Source organism: Bombus huntii, chromosome 10, assembly GCF_024542735.1.
Source record: "Bombus huntii isolate Logan2020A chromosome 10, iyBomHunt1.1, whole genome shotgun sequence".
NCBI classification, from domain to species: Eukaryota; Metazoa; Arthropoda; class Insecta; order Hymenoptera; family Apidae; genus Bombus; species Bombus huntii.
Genome location: NC_066247.1, coordinates 11,800,825 through 11,813,952, shown reverse-complemented (window position 1 = coordinate 11,813,952; position 13,128 = coordinate 11,800,825). Strand labels below are relative to the sequence as shown.

At 32.1% G+C, this 13,128-nt stretch overlaps 4 protein-coding genes and 1 long non-coding RNA gene across 10 annotated transcripts; 2 read left to right on the top strand and 3 right to left on the bottom strand.

Annotated features, from left to right (window-relative positions):
• Window positions 1-23: 23 nt before the first annotated feature.
• LOC126870386 (uncharacterized) lies at window positions 24-2,732 on the bottom strand. The gene is made up of 5 exons (XM_050628052.1): window positions 2,232-2,732; window positions 1,796-2,112; window positions 1,203-1,577; window positions 928-1,140; window positions 24-855 (listed from the first exon to the last, which is right to left on the bottom strand). The coding sequence occupies exons 2-5, from the start codon at window positions 2,104-2,106 to the stop codon at window positions 339-341; spliced, it is 1,416 nt and encodes a 471-aa protein (XP_050484009.1). The 5' UTR covers window positions 2,107-2,112; window positions 2,232-2,732; the 3' UTR covers window positions 24-338.
• Window positions 2,733-2,770: 38 nt separating this feature from the next.
• Window positions 2,771-4,913, top strand: LOC126870384 (TGF-beta-activated kinase 1 and MAP3K7-binding protein 1-like). Of its 4 annotated transcripts, none has more exons than XM_050628047.1 (7): window positions 2,771-2,938; window positions 3,009-3,088; window positions 3,162-3,399; window positions 3,493-3,625; window positions 3,698-3,938; window positions 4,016-4,272; window positions 4,337-4,913. In XM_050628047.1, exons 1-7 carry the CDS (start codon window positions 2,907-2,909, stop codon window positions 4,784-4,786), a joined length of 1,431 nt encoding a protein of 476 aa, XP_050484004.1. In that variant the 5' UTR covers window positions 2,771-2,906; the 3' UTR covers window positions 4,787-4,913. The 4 variants fall into 4 exon arrangements, with proteins under 4 accessions (XP_050484004.1, XP_050484007.1, XP_050484006.1 ...); XM_050628050.1 differs by having other exon boundaries at window positions 2,790-2,938; window positions 3,014-3,072; XM_050628049.1 differs by having other exon boundaries at window positions 2,790-2,938; window positions 3,014-3,088.
• LOC126870385 (4-hydroxybutyrate coenzyme A transferase-like) lies at window positions 4,892-7,191 on the bottom strand. The gene is made up of 6 exons (XM_050628051.1): window positions 6,850-7,191; window positions 6,599-6,751; window positions 6,280-6,519; window positions 5,803-6,207; window positions 5,450-5,716; window positions 4,892-5,309 (listed from the first exon to the last, which is right to left on the bottom strand). Exons 1-6 carry the CDS (start codon window positions 7,016-7,018, stop codon window positions 5,119-5,121), a joined length of 1,425 nt encoding a protein of 474 aa, XP_050484008.1. The 5' UTR covers window positions 7,019-7,191; the 3' UTR covers window positions 4,892-5,118.
• A 134-nt stretch (window positions 7,192-7,325) lies between these two features.
• Window positions 7,326-12,503, bottom strand: LOC126870383 (4-hydroxybutyrate coenzyme A transferase-like). 3 transcript variants are annotated; one of them, XM_050628045.1, is made up of 7 exons: window positions 12,044-12,190; window positions 10,126-10,213; window positions 9,243-9,395; window positions 8,893-9,132; window positions 8,408-8,812; window positions 8,070-8,336; window positions 7,326-8,001 (listed from the first exon to the last, which is right to left on the bottom strand). In XM_050628045.1, exons 2-7 carry the CDS (start codon window positions 10,163-10,165, stop codon window positions 7,817-7,819), a joined length of 1,290 nt encoding a protein of 429 aa, XP_050484002.1. In that variant the 5' UTR covers window positions 10,166-10,213; window positions 12,044-12,190; the 3' UTR covers window positions 7,326-7,816. The 3 variants fall into 3 exon arrangements, with proteins under 3 accessions (XP_050484002.1, XP_050484001.1, XP_050484003.1); XM_050628044.1 differs by lacking the exon at window positions 10,126-10,213 and having other exon boundaries at window positions 12,044-12,503; XM_050628046.1 differs by lacking the exons at window positions 10,126-10,213; window positions 12,044-12,190 and adding an exon at window positions 9,484-9,632.
• Window positions 9,659-10,239, top strand: LOC126870391 (uncharacterized). The gene is made up of 2 exons (XR_007691317.1): window positions 9,659-9,735; window positions 9,846-10,239. It is a non-coding gene; the product is annotated as an uncharacterized LOC126870391 (long non-coding RNA).
• Window positions 12,504-13,128: the final 625 nt, after the last annotated feature.

The following is a 13,128-nucleotide window of genomic DNA, read 5'->3' as shown; positions in this document are numbered from 1 at the left end:
TTTATTGGTTATCGATGGTTAGCTATATTTATCAATAAATTTACAACATCGGTTTTGCATAAATTTAGTTGAAAAATACAAGCAATAAAAACCTATTTTATGTATATATAAATAATATTACACAAACATAAATTTATGAATGACTTTCATTTTTTAATTAATAAAAAATTTTATGTTTAACAGCTTTTGTTAAATATGAAATTTTGGTGATTACACATTGCATTATTAAAAAATAATTATCACTATTATTATTATTTACATGTGTGTAATAGTTATACATTATATTAGATATCAATATTTTACAACAAATTGTTATAAAAAATTGTATATGGTAAACTTTAGAAACGTATTAGGTCAGATTCTTCAAACTCTATTAAGTCTGGCATATCAGGTTCTGGAGGTCTTTTGTACCATGGGTCTTCCAATTCCCACAAGTCAGGATGTAAGTGTTCCCTACCTGGTGGTGGCCCACATTGTGGGCAAGGTGGATAAGTTTGAACATCAAAGAATTTTTCTAATTGTTCTGGCTCAAAGGGTTCATATTGATAAGGTCTTTGTTGTCTAGGAATAGGAGAAATTTGAGCTTTTATTCTAGATGGACGAGGCATAGCCATGCCACCTTCATCTTCTTCCCAAGAGATATCTCTCTCTTGGTAAATTTCTTCTTCAAAAGGAATATCTAAATCTAATTCATCTGACATATGTTCTGCTGCTGCCATTCTTTCAAATTCTTCTTCCATTCTTTTAGCTGCTTCTCTTGCTTCCATGTCAGCTTTAAATTTTTGCATATATTCACGCGCAGCAATAATATCTGGGTGATCGATAGTATATTCAAGGTCCTCTAACTCAGGGACTCTATAGAAATACCATTATTAGGTGTAATAGCTATAAGAGTTTTATTTAACTGTGCTCTATTTGAAATATTACCGTATAATCTTTTTTTGTGGAGTGGGTTGATGTACAGGGGATATACGAGTAGAATCAAGAACAGTGGTGGGACGACTTTCATCTTCAAGATGAAGAGCATTTCCACCAACATTTGCAACTGCAATAACAAAATCTCTTCTAGCTTGTTGTAATTCTGTTAGTCTATTTTGTACCGCTGCAGATTCAGCAGCATCTTGTTCATCAAGAGTTTCACTATCAATGATGAAATATGTCATGTTATCATTATCAGAAGGAAAAGAATTTTATGAAATCACCTGATCACTTGAATCGAACGATTAGCCACTTGTGATACTATTTTTGATTCAGGATCCACAGGTGGTTGTGATATATTAACAATGGTAGTACGATCTTCGCTCACTATTCCAGGAGGTATCACAATATTACTAATTATTCCTTCACCAATTGGATCAGCCTGAATTATATCAGCATTCATCATTTTAGCTAATTCAGTAGTTTTTCTAGGTAGAGCTTTTGCAGGTAATCTTGGTGTCTTTGGAGTTTTTATGGGAGAAGGTAAACGACTGGCTACAGTTTCAAATTCTCTTCTAGATGGTGAGACTCCTCTTCGAGGAGTTGTAGCTGGTGTTATACGCTGAGTCTTTCTACCTGGTGTTCTTTCCCTGCCCATCCTAATTTGAAGTAATTTTATACATAATAATTTTATACATTAAATATATGGTAATGGAAATTGCAGAATTAGTTAATTCATTTTTTGTTATATTATTTAATATTTTATGAAACAAATATGATATGAGAAACATAATTCAAATTAAAGAGAGAGGAACTTGTTATCCATCTGACAAATATCATGTTGTTTGTTACAATCAAATTTAACTATCATCGCGACCTGGCATCACCTCCTATTGGTGCAGGTGTCCTTTTAGGTGTTCGAACTGATGTAACTGATTCTTGCTTACGTTCATATTCTTCTTTAAATTTCTGAGCATGTTTTACTCTAGCTAGCATTGCTTTAGTCATTCCTGGTTTACTGAAGTCTACTTTTTTTGGCTCAGGTCTAACCATCCGCCTGCGTACTTTGAATGAGTCTCTTTGGTGTCTGGATGCTGCATCTTCCCTTAGTTCGATATCTCTTACAAGTGATGCAGTTCTGGCCTGACGAAGTTGTTCAGTTTTTGTTAACTGAGGCCGTCGACTCATTTTCTCCTTTATAAATTAAAAGTAAAAAATATTAAATATTAATATTAATATCACATTCGTTGTACTTTTTGTACAACGAAAAACACAGAAAAATATTTCCGTTAGAATACTCCGTGTGCAATAACCTGTTGAATAATTTATTTCCTTCTGTTAATAAATGTTACTTTGGTTGATATTTTGAAAAGCGCCTTTTACATCTTCATACTACCAAGTATTTTGTAAGACTAGTAATCGTGATTCATTACGATGCGATTAAAAATTGTCACATATTCAATGTCGATTAATTTAATTGTTTATTAATTACTAAAATTTTTACTATTAATTGGTCGAGACGTCATATAATTTGGCAGGTAGGATAAAAGTTCGTAATAAGAGTTGCTTTTGTTTTTTATGGTATATTCCTGTTGTCTAAAAAACTAAAACTTTTACAAAATACAAAATAATACATATTCGTCTGTGATAATACATAGGAAATAAAAGATAAACTTATCGGAATATGAAGGAAAAGAAAAAATTGAAATAATCCATTTCGTAAGGCAATAATAAAATTTTATGTGTACATATACATATAATTTTATTTAATAACTTGTATGTACATTATATAAATGTGTCGTTATATTAGACGCATATATATATATATATATATAGAGAGAGAGATAACCATGGATTAACTAATATAGATAATAAAAGCTTTAAATAAAATATAGTAATTGAAGAATAATAGAAGTATTGCCTTCTGAAATATTTGATTTAAATTAATTTAATCGATTGTTGTGGATTTTTCGATATATTTAGTCGATATGAATCGATATGCAGTCGATATGTTAGAAACGTAAGTCCACATGTATATCAATTGAAATTTTTGTTGAAGTTACTTCATCTTCTTTAACAATGCCAACTAGGGCAGAACGCCCTAATTTGATACCTTTTCAGGATACTCAGTATAGTTGGACGGATGATTTGCCAGTATGTAAACAATCTGGTGTGTAAAAGTTCAATAACATAACCTAGAAACGGTCTTGTTTGATGTTTATACCTTCCAAATATTTTATTAGGTGTAGGATTTTCTACGAATATAATTTATCGTGAGGATGGGTATAGACAGGAGGAACATCCATTTGAAGATCGTAGCTTTCACTGTCGCTATGACGATTCAACGTTCCTTTATGGAGTATTTGATGGGCATGAAGGCACAAAAGTTGCAAATTTTGCTATGCAGCGAATGGCTGCAGAGATATTACTTGGACAATTAAATGGTAAATCAACAGATGAAGAAGTTAAAGAGGTTCTTAGGTAATAAAGTAAAGTATAGCTGTAATGAAGATTGTAAATTATGGCTATTACATTTTTGTAAGAAAAGTAAAGTTGTGGAATATATTAATATAGACAGGCGTTTATAGCTGTGGAAAGAGGATATTTAGATTCTATTGGAGACCTTTTGGCTGAAAGGACCAGTTTGCAATTTGATATACCCGATGGATTAAACTCCTATGAAACTTATCAAAAGTTTCCGCATTTGGTTGGTTAAGTATATTATATTATACGAATTTTGAAAATATGAAATATTGTTTACAGCTTAAGATTTTATTAGGTTGATAAGTTAAATGCTTTAAATTGTGAGCTATCAGCAGGAACTAGTGCAGTTGTAGCTCTTATATATCGTGGAAAATTATATGTTGCTAATGTTGGCGACAGTAGAGCTTTATTATGCAAAACAGATGCTAATCAAGTGTTAAGAGTTGTACAACTAAGTGTAGATCATGACTTAAGGAATGAAGATGAATTGTTAAGATTGTCTCATTTAGAATTGGATATTGATTCTATAAGGCAAGGTAATTTTTAAAAACCATATTTAATTTCAATATAATTCTTCAATTTTTGGGGTATTTAATAATAATTTATGTTAAAGGATCTCGTATTGGAAATCAGGAAACTACACGTTGTCTTGGGAACTATCTTGTCAAAGGGGGGTACAGAGAATTTGAAGAATTAGCATCTGCCACAGCAGAACCTGTCATTGCAGAACCAGAAATTCATGGTGGCATAGAACTTGATGACTCCTGTAAATTTTTATTGCTTATGTCTCGTGGTCTATATAAATCATTAGAGGAAGTAACTGGAGTTGATCAAGTTAATATAAAATTAATTAATTTTGCAGTTCAAGAGGTGTGAAATAATTATTGATCATACATACAGTAATATATTTTTATTCTCACAAAATAAATTTCAGTTTCAGGTACAGTCCACTTTAACAGGTGTTGCTCAAGCTGTTGTAGATAAAGTTGTAAGAATTCATCATGACATTAATATGAGTAATTTACAAAGTACAGTAACAACTGGTAAACGAGATGATATAACTCTTCTCGTACGAAATTTTAATTTCCCGCTTCCTCATGCATTGAAAAGTCCAACTAATCAATCAGTCAGATTTAACCCAATTGTAGAATCTGCTCAGATTACAACAATGCTAGAGAACGAGTATTCAAGTACAAGCGTTACAGAAGAAAATTCCGATTTTTCAACAACTGAAACTTCATCAACATCAGATATGTATCCTTCTGGTGCAAAATCGACAAACAAAAACTCTAGAATTAAGCCTTATGTTAATTTTTCTGAATACTATGAAAATGTTGAAAAGAGACGGCGAGAAGGAACATTACCAGAAGGTATCAATTTTTGAGAAATATTAAGTGTGCGCTATATCTATAAATTAAAAAATCACATTTATATGTATATATATATACGTAAATATTACTTTGTCTTTTAAATAAGAATTAGAAATAAATAAATTATTTATTCAAATTGTATGTGTATAACGAGTGATTCGTAAAAACAAATTTCATGATAACAATTATAAGTCTTTGTTGCTCATTTCATTTTTTTTCTATGCAAAAAAGACATTCACGCAAAAATTTTGTAACACAAACATTAAGGTAAAAAACCTTTTCTATGTGCAATGAGCATTAAATGGTATTACAAAATTTTATAAGCTATATAATTTTTACATATAAATTATAAATATTTCGTTGGATTAGATTTAAGTCTTTCAAACGCAGCTTTTTCGAGACATTCTCTATGATCAGGATGAGCAATTTGAATCAATGCATTTGCTCTTTGACGTAACGTTTTACCAAAAAGATTTGCTATACCATGCTCAGTAACTATGTAGTGTGCATGTGCTCTCGTTACCACGATACCACCTCCTATGAAACAGATTTCGATCGTATTTACATGATGACGATATGACTCTTTTGTATTTACAAACTATTATATTAAACAATCATTTTAGTCTAAATAAATGATTGTTTTTCATAAGTGGTTGATATAAAATTCGTTTTCATACCAAGTTTGATTACTGGCTGAATTTTACTTTCTCCTTTACTTGTTACTGAAGGGAACGCAATTATGGCTTTTCCTCGACCATCCTGGCCCAATGCCGCACCTCGAGTAAAATCAAGTTGGCCACCAAATCCAGAGTACATTTTACAACCTAAACTATCTGAACATATTTGACCAGTAATATCCATTTCTATACAAGAATTAATAGCTGTCATTTTAGGTTGTTGTAATATTACTCGAGGATCGTTTACGTAATTAATTGCAAGCATTTCTACATAAACGCATAAATACTTTGTTATTTGCAAAATTAAGAAATTTGTATATATTAATAATTTAAAAAAATGACGAGGTACACACCTACAAATGGATTGTTATGTAAGAAGTCATATACTCTTTTCGTACCAATTGCCAGAGAACTGACTGTACGTCCTCTATGCTTTATTTTCATTTTGTTTGAAATATTTCCTCGTTCTGCTAAATCTACCATTGTATCACCAAGTATTTCTGTATGCACTCCCAAGTCTTTATGATTACCAAGAGAACAGAGAATAGCATCAGGTATGTTACCAATCCCAAGTTGTAAGGTTGCTCCATCATCTATTAACCTTTGTGCAATTATCTTGCCAATTTCTTGCTCAATCTCATTTGGTGGAGTACTAGCTACGCATGGTAAAGGACAGTCATATTTGACAGCCCAATCAATATGACTAGAATGAATAGCAGTATCCCCAAATGATCTTGGCATATGTTCATTAACTTGAGCTGAATGAAGAAAAAAGAAATTTTTATTGTTATTCAAATGTAGCAGTTATCTATTGCCAAATGCTTACTAACCAATAATAACTTTGGCTGAACTAATCGCAGCACGCGTACAATCCACGCTTACACCTAAAGAACAAAAACCACGAGCATCTGGGACACTGACTTGAATTAATGCAACATCTGGAATAATTCTCTTCTCGTAAAAAAGTTTTGGTACTTCGTGAAGAAATATTGGAATATAATCTGCTCTGCCTTCATTAACAGCCTCTCTAAGATTAGCACTGATGTAAAAGCTTACAGATCTAAAATGTTCTGAAAGATAATTATATTTTTATGAACATAATAGAGTGTAGCGATTATGTCTAATATTTTAAGTTATAAAATACTGCACTCTCAAATTCAGGACTGCCAAATGGTGCATCACCCTCAAGACCCATATGTATTAATCGTACTCCACGTAAATTATTGCAAACACCATGTTCAGTCATAGCACGTATTAATTCATTAGGCGTTGCTGCACCTCCTTGTATAAAAACAAGATGCTCTGAAATAACATGAATTTAATGTATGTCTAGTCATAAAATAATATTTATATAAACCTGTTTAAGTATGGAAGAAAGATAATCATACAATATTAAATACCTGAATTGATAATTTTCACTGCATCTTCTACGCAAACCCATCGTGGACATCGTTTTAAAGGTTGTAAAGGTTCTCGTATATGCCTCACGCCACACATATTAAAGGGTTTTGTCGGTAAAATTTTGTTAAATGTTGACTCCAAATTTCGACGAAAATTAAGTCCAAACATTTTGATAAAAGAAAATATATGAGACGTCAAAAAATATATAAACGATTAAAATTTGCTAAAGCTTGTTGATGCAGTAGAGTATATACGGCAATTACGTCGAAATTTGGATGACACATAATCTAAAGAATTTCTTTAATCTTAAATGTCAGTTTACGTCAAATCACATTAGATCCGTTACCATCTCCACGATTAGTATTTGAATGTCGGATTTATCGGTATTCGATTTTTCAATTTTCTCGATATACATTCAAACAAACATTTTCGTTTTATGCTTTATTCAGTACAGATGGAAATAATTACAACGAAATAATATATATTCTATATTTATTTTATTTTTAATTTATTGTTTCAAATGTTATGTACTCTCAATTACAATAACGTTAATTTACACAGGAACGTCTTCAAATTTCGTGTAAAAATTATTCGTTATTATTATATACTATCTTGGTTCTCATCAACCACATTTCGATTGTACTTTTAAAGTTAAATACCCGGTTAAAGTAAAAGTTTTTTTATTCCTATTTCTTAGACGAATGTTTTTGACTTTTGTCTAAAATGAAAGTCTTTACATAAATATTCACAATGCAATTCGCTATAACGTGATGTTGAAATTCTATTTTTGATACTTCTTTTCTTAAGTTCATTTTACCGTTCTTTTAACAAGATGACATAAATTTAAAAAATCATGATGTAATTTATCATAACTTTCGTCGATGCATACAAATGTTTATGCTTATGAGAAACACCTATCACGAAATGCTATTAAAACAAATCCTTCGAATATTGTTTTCAATCTGCTTATGGCGCTGGCATCACTTTTAAACGTGCAAATGCCGCTTTTTCTAACGCTTCTCTGTGATCGGGATGGGCGATTTGAATTAGTTCATATGATCGTTGTTGAAGACTTTTACCGAATAAACTGGCAATTCCATATTCCGTGACCACGTATCGTGCAACTGCTCTGTTTGTAACAACACCAGCACCTTACAACGAACAACAAAAGTAGAGGTCTTGGTCGAAACAAGAATACTTAATAATAATAATTACATACCTGACTTTAAGACGGGTTGAATTTTACTTTCACCCTTCGAGGTAACTGATTGTAATGCAATGATAGGCTTTCCTTGACGGTCTTCGCTAAGAGCGGCACCCATAATGAAATCTAATTGTCCTCCGAATCCAGAATACATCCTAGTTCCAATGCTATCAGAGCAAATTTGACCAGTAATATCAACTTCTATACACGAATTAATAGCCGTCATATTCGGTTGTTTGGCTACTATTTTTGGATCGTTCACGTAATCCACTGCCAACATTTCTATAAAATCCATCAAGTGGTATGTTTGTCCATGTTCATTACAAAAAGAAGACAGTATAAAATATACCTACCTATAAAGGGATTATTGTTCATAAAATCGTACAACTTCTCTGATCCAACACAGAACGAACCGACGATTCTACCTTTGTGCATTGTTTTGCGATTATTCGTTATACATCCCTTTTTCACTAACTCTACTACACCATCGCTAAACATTTCACTATGAATTCCAAGATTTTGGTGACTCGTCAGAAGCGACAGAACCGCGTCTGGTATGCTTCCGATACCCATTTGCAATGTGGCCCCGTCTATTACTAAATTTTCGGCGATATATTTACCGATTTGTTGTTCCTCTTTCGACGGCGGCTTCACGGGATGCACCGGAAGTGGTTTGTGATGCTCCACAGCGAAATCCAAATGGCTGACATGAATTATAGCATCGCCAAATGTTCTTGGCATATATTTGTTCACTAAAGCTGTAGATAACGAAGAAGAAGAATTAATCATAGGACAATTCTAGTATGTCGAGTGAGTTTGAGAAGATTCGAAAATTTACCTACGATGCGTGTAGAATTGCTCACAGCAGATCGTACACAATCTACGCTAGTACCAAGTGAGCAATATCCATGGTGATCAGGTGGAGTAACGTGGATAAGGGCAATATCTGGTTTTATATATCCTTCATTAAATACTCGTGGGATCTCATGCAAGAAAATTGGAATGCAGTCGGCGTGACCCGTTTGAACAGCTGGTCTCACGTTGCCTCCAATGAAGAAGCTGATAGATCTGAAATGCTCTGCATACAAAGCGCTATAATATGTAATCAAATATTCTTAACAATATGATTTTTGTTTCGATTTATTATATTGGATCGAATAACGCGAAAGAAATCATAATATCACTTACTTGCATTTTCTGGCTTAGCGAACGATGCCTCACCCTCAAGATGCATGTGAAACAGTCGTACATTTCTCACGTCACATCGGGCACCATATTCAGTCATCGCCCTTAACAGTTCAGTGGGTGTAGCTGCTGCACCTTGGACAAATACGAGTTGATCTGAAAAATATAAAGAGGCTGTATTAAGCCTGCTTGGACTGGGAGTAGTAAACACTTCTAATTCAGTCGCTGCTAAGAGCATACATACATATGTATAAATGTGCATACACGACGTATTCTATTTCAATGTTCTATTCGCTATAGAATACAATTATGCTTCTATAGTACTGTGAATATCTATAGGTGTAAATAATAACATTTATTGTAGTAGTTCAAAGATGACAGTCGTTTGTAAATGATTTATCTAGCATTCTTCCGTCTTGAGAAAAGAGTCATAGTTATCCTGATAAAAATTTGCTATCGTAATTTATGTAAATTGAACATCATATGGGCTTACTGTGTACGTATATTTTGATTATGTAATAACTTCCGGGTTATAAATAGGAATGATATTGATAAGTATTTTTTCAAATTTTGATAATACAATTTTTTATTCTACGCAATTTATAGATGATTAAGATTTTATAAATGAAAACTAGATCCGCAAGTACAATAGATGAAATTTGATCTATGCGTAATTGCGCGCTTCATCAAAACTAATAATGTTCGCCGATCAAAATGCATATTTGCTTGATGAATATGCGTGTCGAGGTCATCATTTTATATGATGTTCTATACTTGACAATTGTAACTCTATAAACAAGCGTATTAACTATTAATATTAACAGGCTACATATGATATGTATATGGTATTATATATACAGTGGTTAAAGAAGATATTTACACATACCCTTTGCTTTCAATGACGCGTTTTTTATCAGATTCTTCATTTTATTTCCATAATATCAAATTTTTAGTCGCATGAACGTATGTAAATGCTATAATAAATACAATGGATAAATTATTTTTTATACTACTTTTTATAACTGCTGTATAAAGTTCTTGTAAAGGTAAATAACAGGAAATGTCGGATAAGAAATTATGTTGAAGTGAAAATTCCAGAGAAACTCCAGAGAAATTCCAGCTTTAGAACAACATAAATAATGATAATGAAGTTATATTCTCATTATACCGAACTATAGGTCGAATCAATTTTAAGTGATAAAAGTTATTGACTAACTGCCGCTAATATAGCAAAAATGCTTATAAGTTATTCAATTTTAAGTTATAATAATAATGTTTAAATATTAAAGATCTCATTATTGTAACATATTTTCGTATATTACATTTCAATTTTATTTCGTACAATATCTGAATTGCATAAATATTCGCAGTCTACGTATAACATCCCACCCTTGCAAGGTTCCGCGCCGAATGACGGCTCTACGCTGCCCTAGGTGATCATAGGCCGACACGCCGAGGAGGATCTGGATCTCCTCAGACTTGCACGACGGCCCAGGGGATAGCGTTGAGAGGGATGGTCCCTCTCAATGCCCGAACTAACCAAGGAACGACTGACTCAGACAGGAGAAGACGCAGGAGTGCTCCGGCAGTAATTCGAAAGAGATCCCGGGGCATCCCACCTGAGCGTCAGGCGGTCCACCTTGGGGTTTTAGTCGGTAAAGTCCGACACTACCCTGCCGCTTCCCAGAAGAGCGGGAGGGGGGGGGGGTGTCTATGACGATTTCCCCACGTATAAAAAAAAAAGAAAGAAAAAGAAGTCTACGTATAACATATACATATGTACATATGTATGTAGTATGTACATCACATAAAAATCATGTTTTTCATTTTTCATACTGTAATTTTGATGACGTTCCATAAAATAATAAAACTTTCAATGTGGGAATGTTTAATTACAATCGATTGATTAATCGATAGAATCGTTGAAAATTTCTGATCGGTAATGGATGTAAAACATGAGCTCTGTCTCTTTCTATCTCTCTCCCTATATAATCTGACAGCTATCAAATACGTCAGTATTAATCTGCTTAGATGACCCTTGAAACGCTGGTATGAAGCGTTCGTTGAAGAGTTCGTAAATGAAACATTCATATAAAATTTTAACTTATACTTATACATTAGTCTTAAACATAACAAATATATTACCTTCTTATATTAAGACGGTATAATTTGAGCATAAACAACCTTTTGGAAAAAGGACTGAATTTAAAAAAGAATATTCGCAGTTGATTTTAATGCATGTAATGTATGTAATTTGGTGTTGTAAATCTTATAATCCATTATAAGAATAATATTTTGAAGAAATGTTTTATATACAAACACGAATATGACAACCAATAAGAGCATAAGAGTAATAGATAATTACTAAAGTCGATGTGTTATTTAGACATGAGATAATGTTTAAATTTATAACCTGATAAAACGAACCTGATAAAATCACTAGTAATATAAAAGATTTCAGATAAGAATAAAACTCGACATAATTTGGTATAAATTACTATTTACTTAAACAGAAAGATAAGATTAAGATCAGTATTGAAAATTTGCTTTGACATTTACTCTTCTTCGGAAACAAATATATAAATCTGAAAAATACATTCTTTTTTTTATAGATAAGATAAACAAATAATTATGTCAAAAAAATCGTTGACATTTGGATTTACTCTTACAATACTTTGAGGTTAGTTTTCGAAAAATATAATTTTTTCATTAAACAATATGGCTTTAAAAAGGGAATTAAATAATGAAACAAAATATCTAATGTATTAACGTACACGTAATGTATTACGAGGAATAGTAATTACCAGAATCTAATTCTGCTTTCTCGATCGCTTCATCGGCAGTTTTGAGCCAGCACGGTTCCTTGTCTAATATTGGCATAGAGGGTTCGTTCACGTACGTAAAATAGGTCTTCTTCGATGTTTGGGGACAGCACAAACGAGACGTAGTCGTCATCGTTTTAAGACTTTTAGATAGACTGACTATTCGTTTAAGAGCCGCCATGGTTCAGTATAGTATTTTCCTGTCAGTGAAGCACGAGTACACAGTGTCGATTGGAACAACGATAGAAACTTATTTCTATAGATCGATTATACAATGATATACAAAATTTGAGTACTTAAAAAAATAATGTTAAAAAATCTCTTAGAACATTAGCTTCAACGAATCGACCTTTTTAGATTCACGTATATATCCTCGAACCAGCCGCCACCGTGTCTCACTGCACACTCGCACTTTCTCGGCGCGAAATTGTTGCTGTCAGGTCCGCAACTAAAAGCAGTACCATTATGTATACATAATGAATTGGGTCAAGACTAGAAATATACAAATTTTATAACATCTTGTCTAATTAAAAATGGACACTATATCTTTTATCAAAATATATGAAGAAATTTTAAATAACATGTTTACGACAATTTTTTTCTGCCTGATAGTTTTATGGATTTTATATTTGTAATACTTATTGAAATGTATTTGATAAAATGTTACTCATTTGAAAAATTGAAGTATATAAATAAAAGATCCAGAATTAAAATAAGAAAAATGTATATAAAACTCTTTCTGTCTCTCTTTAATACTAATCTTTCTGAGATGAATTATTAAATATTAAGATTTCCATTAAAGTATTCACAATTGAATAAACCGCTATAACATGTAGCGAATAGTACATAATCCAAAGAATGTACATATATCTAATAAAAGTTTACGATCTTTCTTCACAAATATCGCTTAATATTTTTTTTATGGTATATTTATTTATAACACATATTTTTACAAGTTTTGTTATTAATAAATATTCACTGAATTACTTAGTATAAGCCACGTGATCGCACGTGCCATTGCTTCTATCTTTGTCAGATACTTGCTATTTATTATACCTATCAATTTA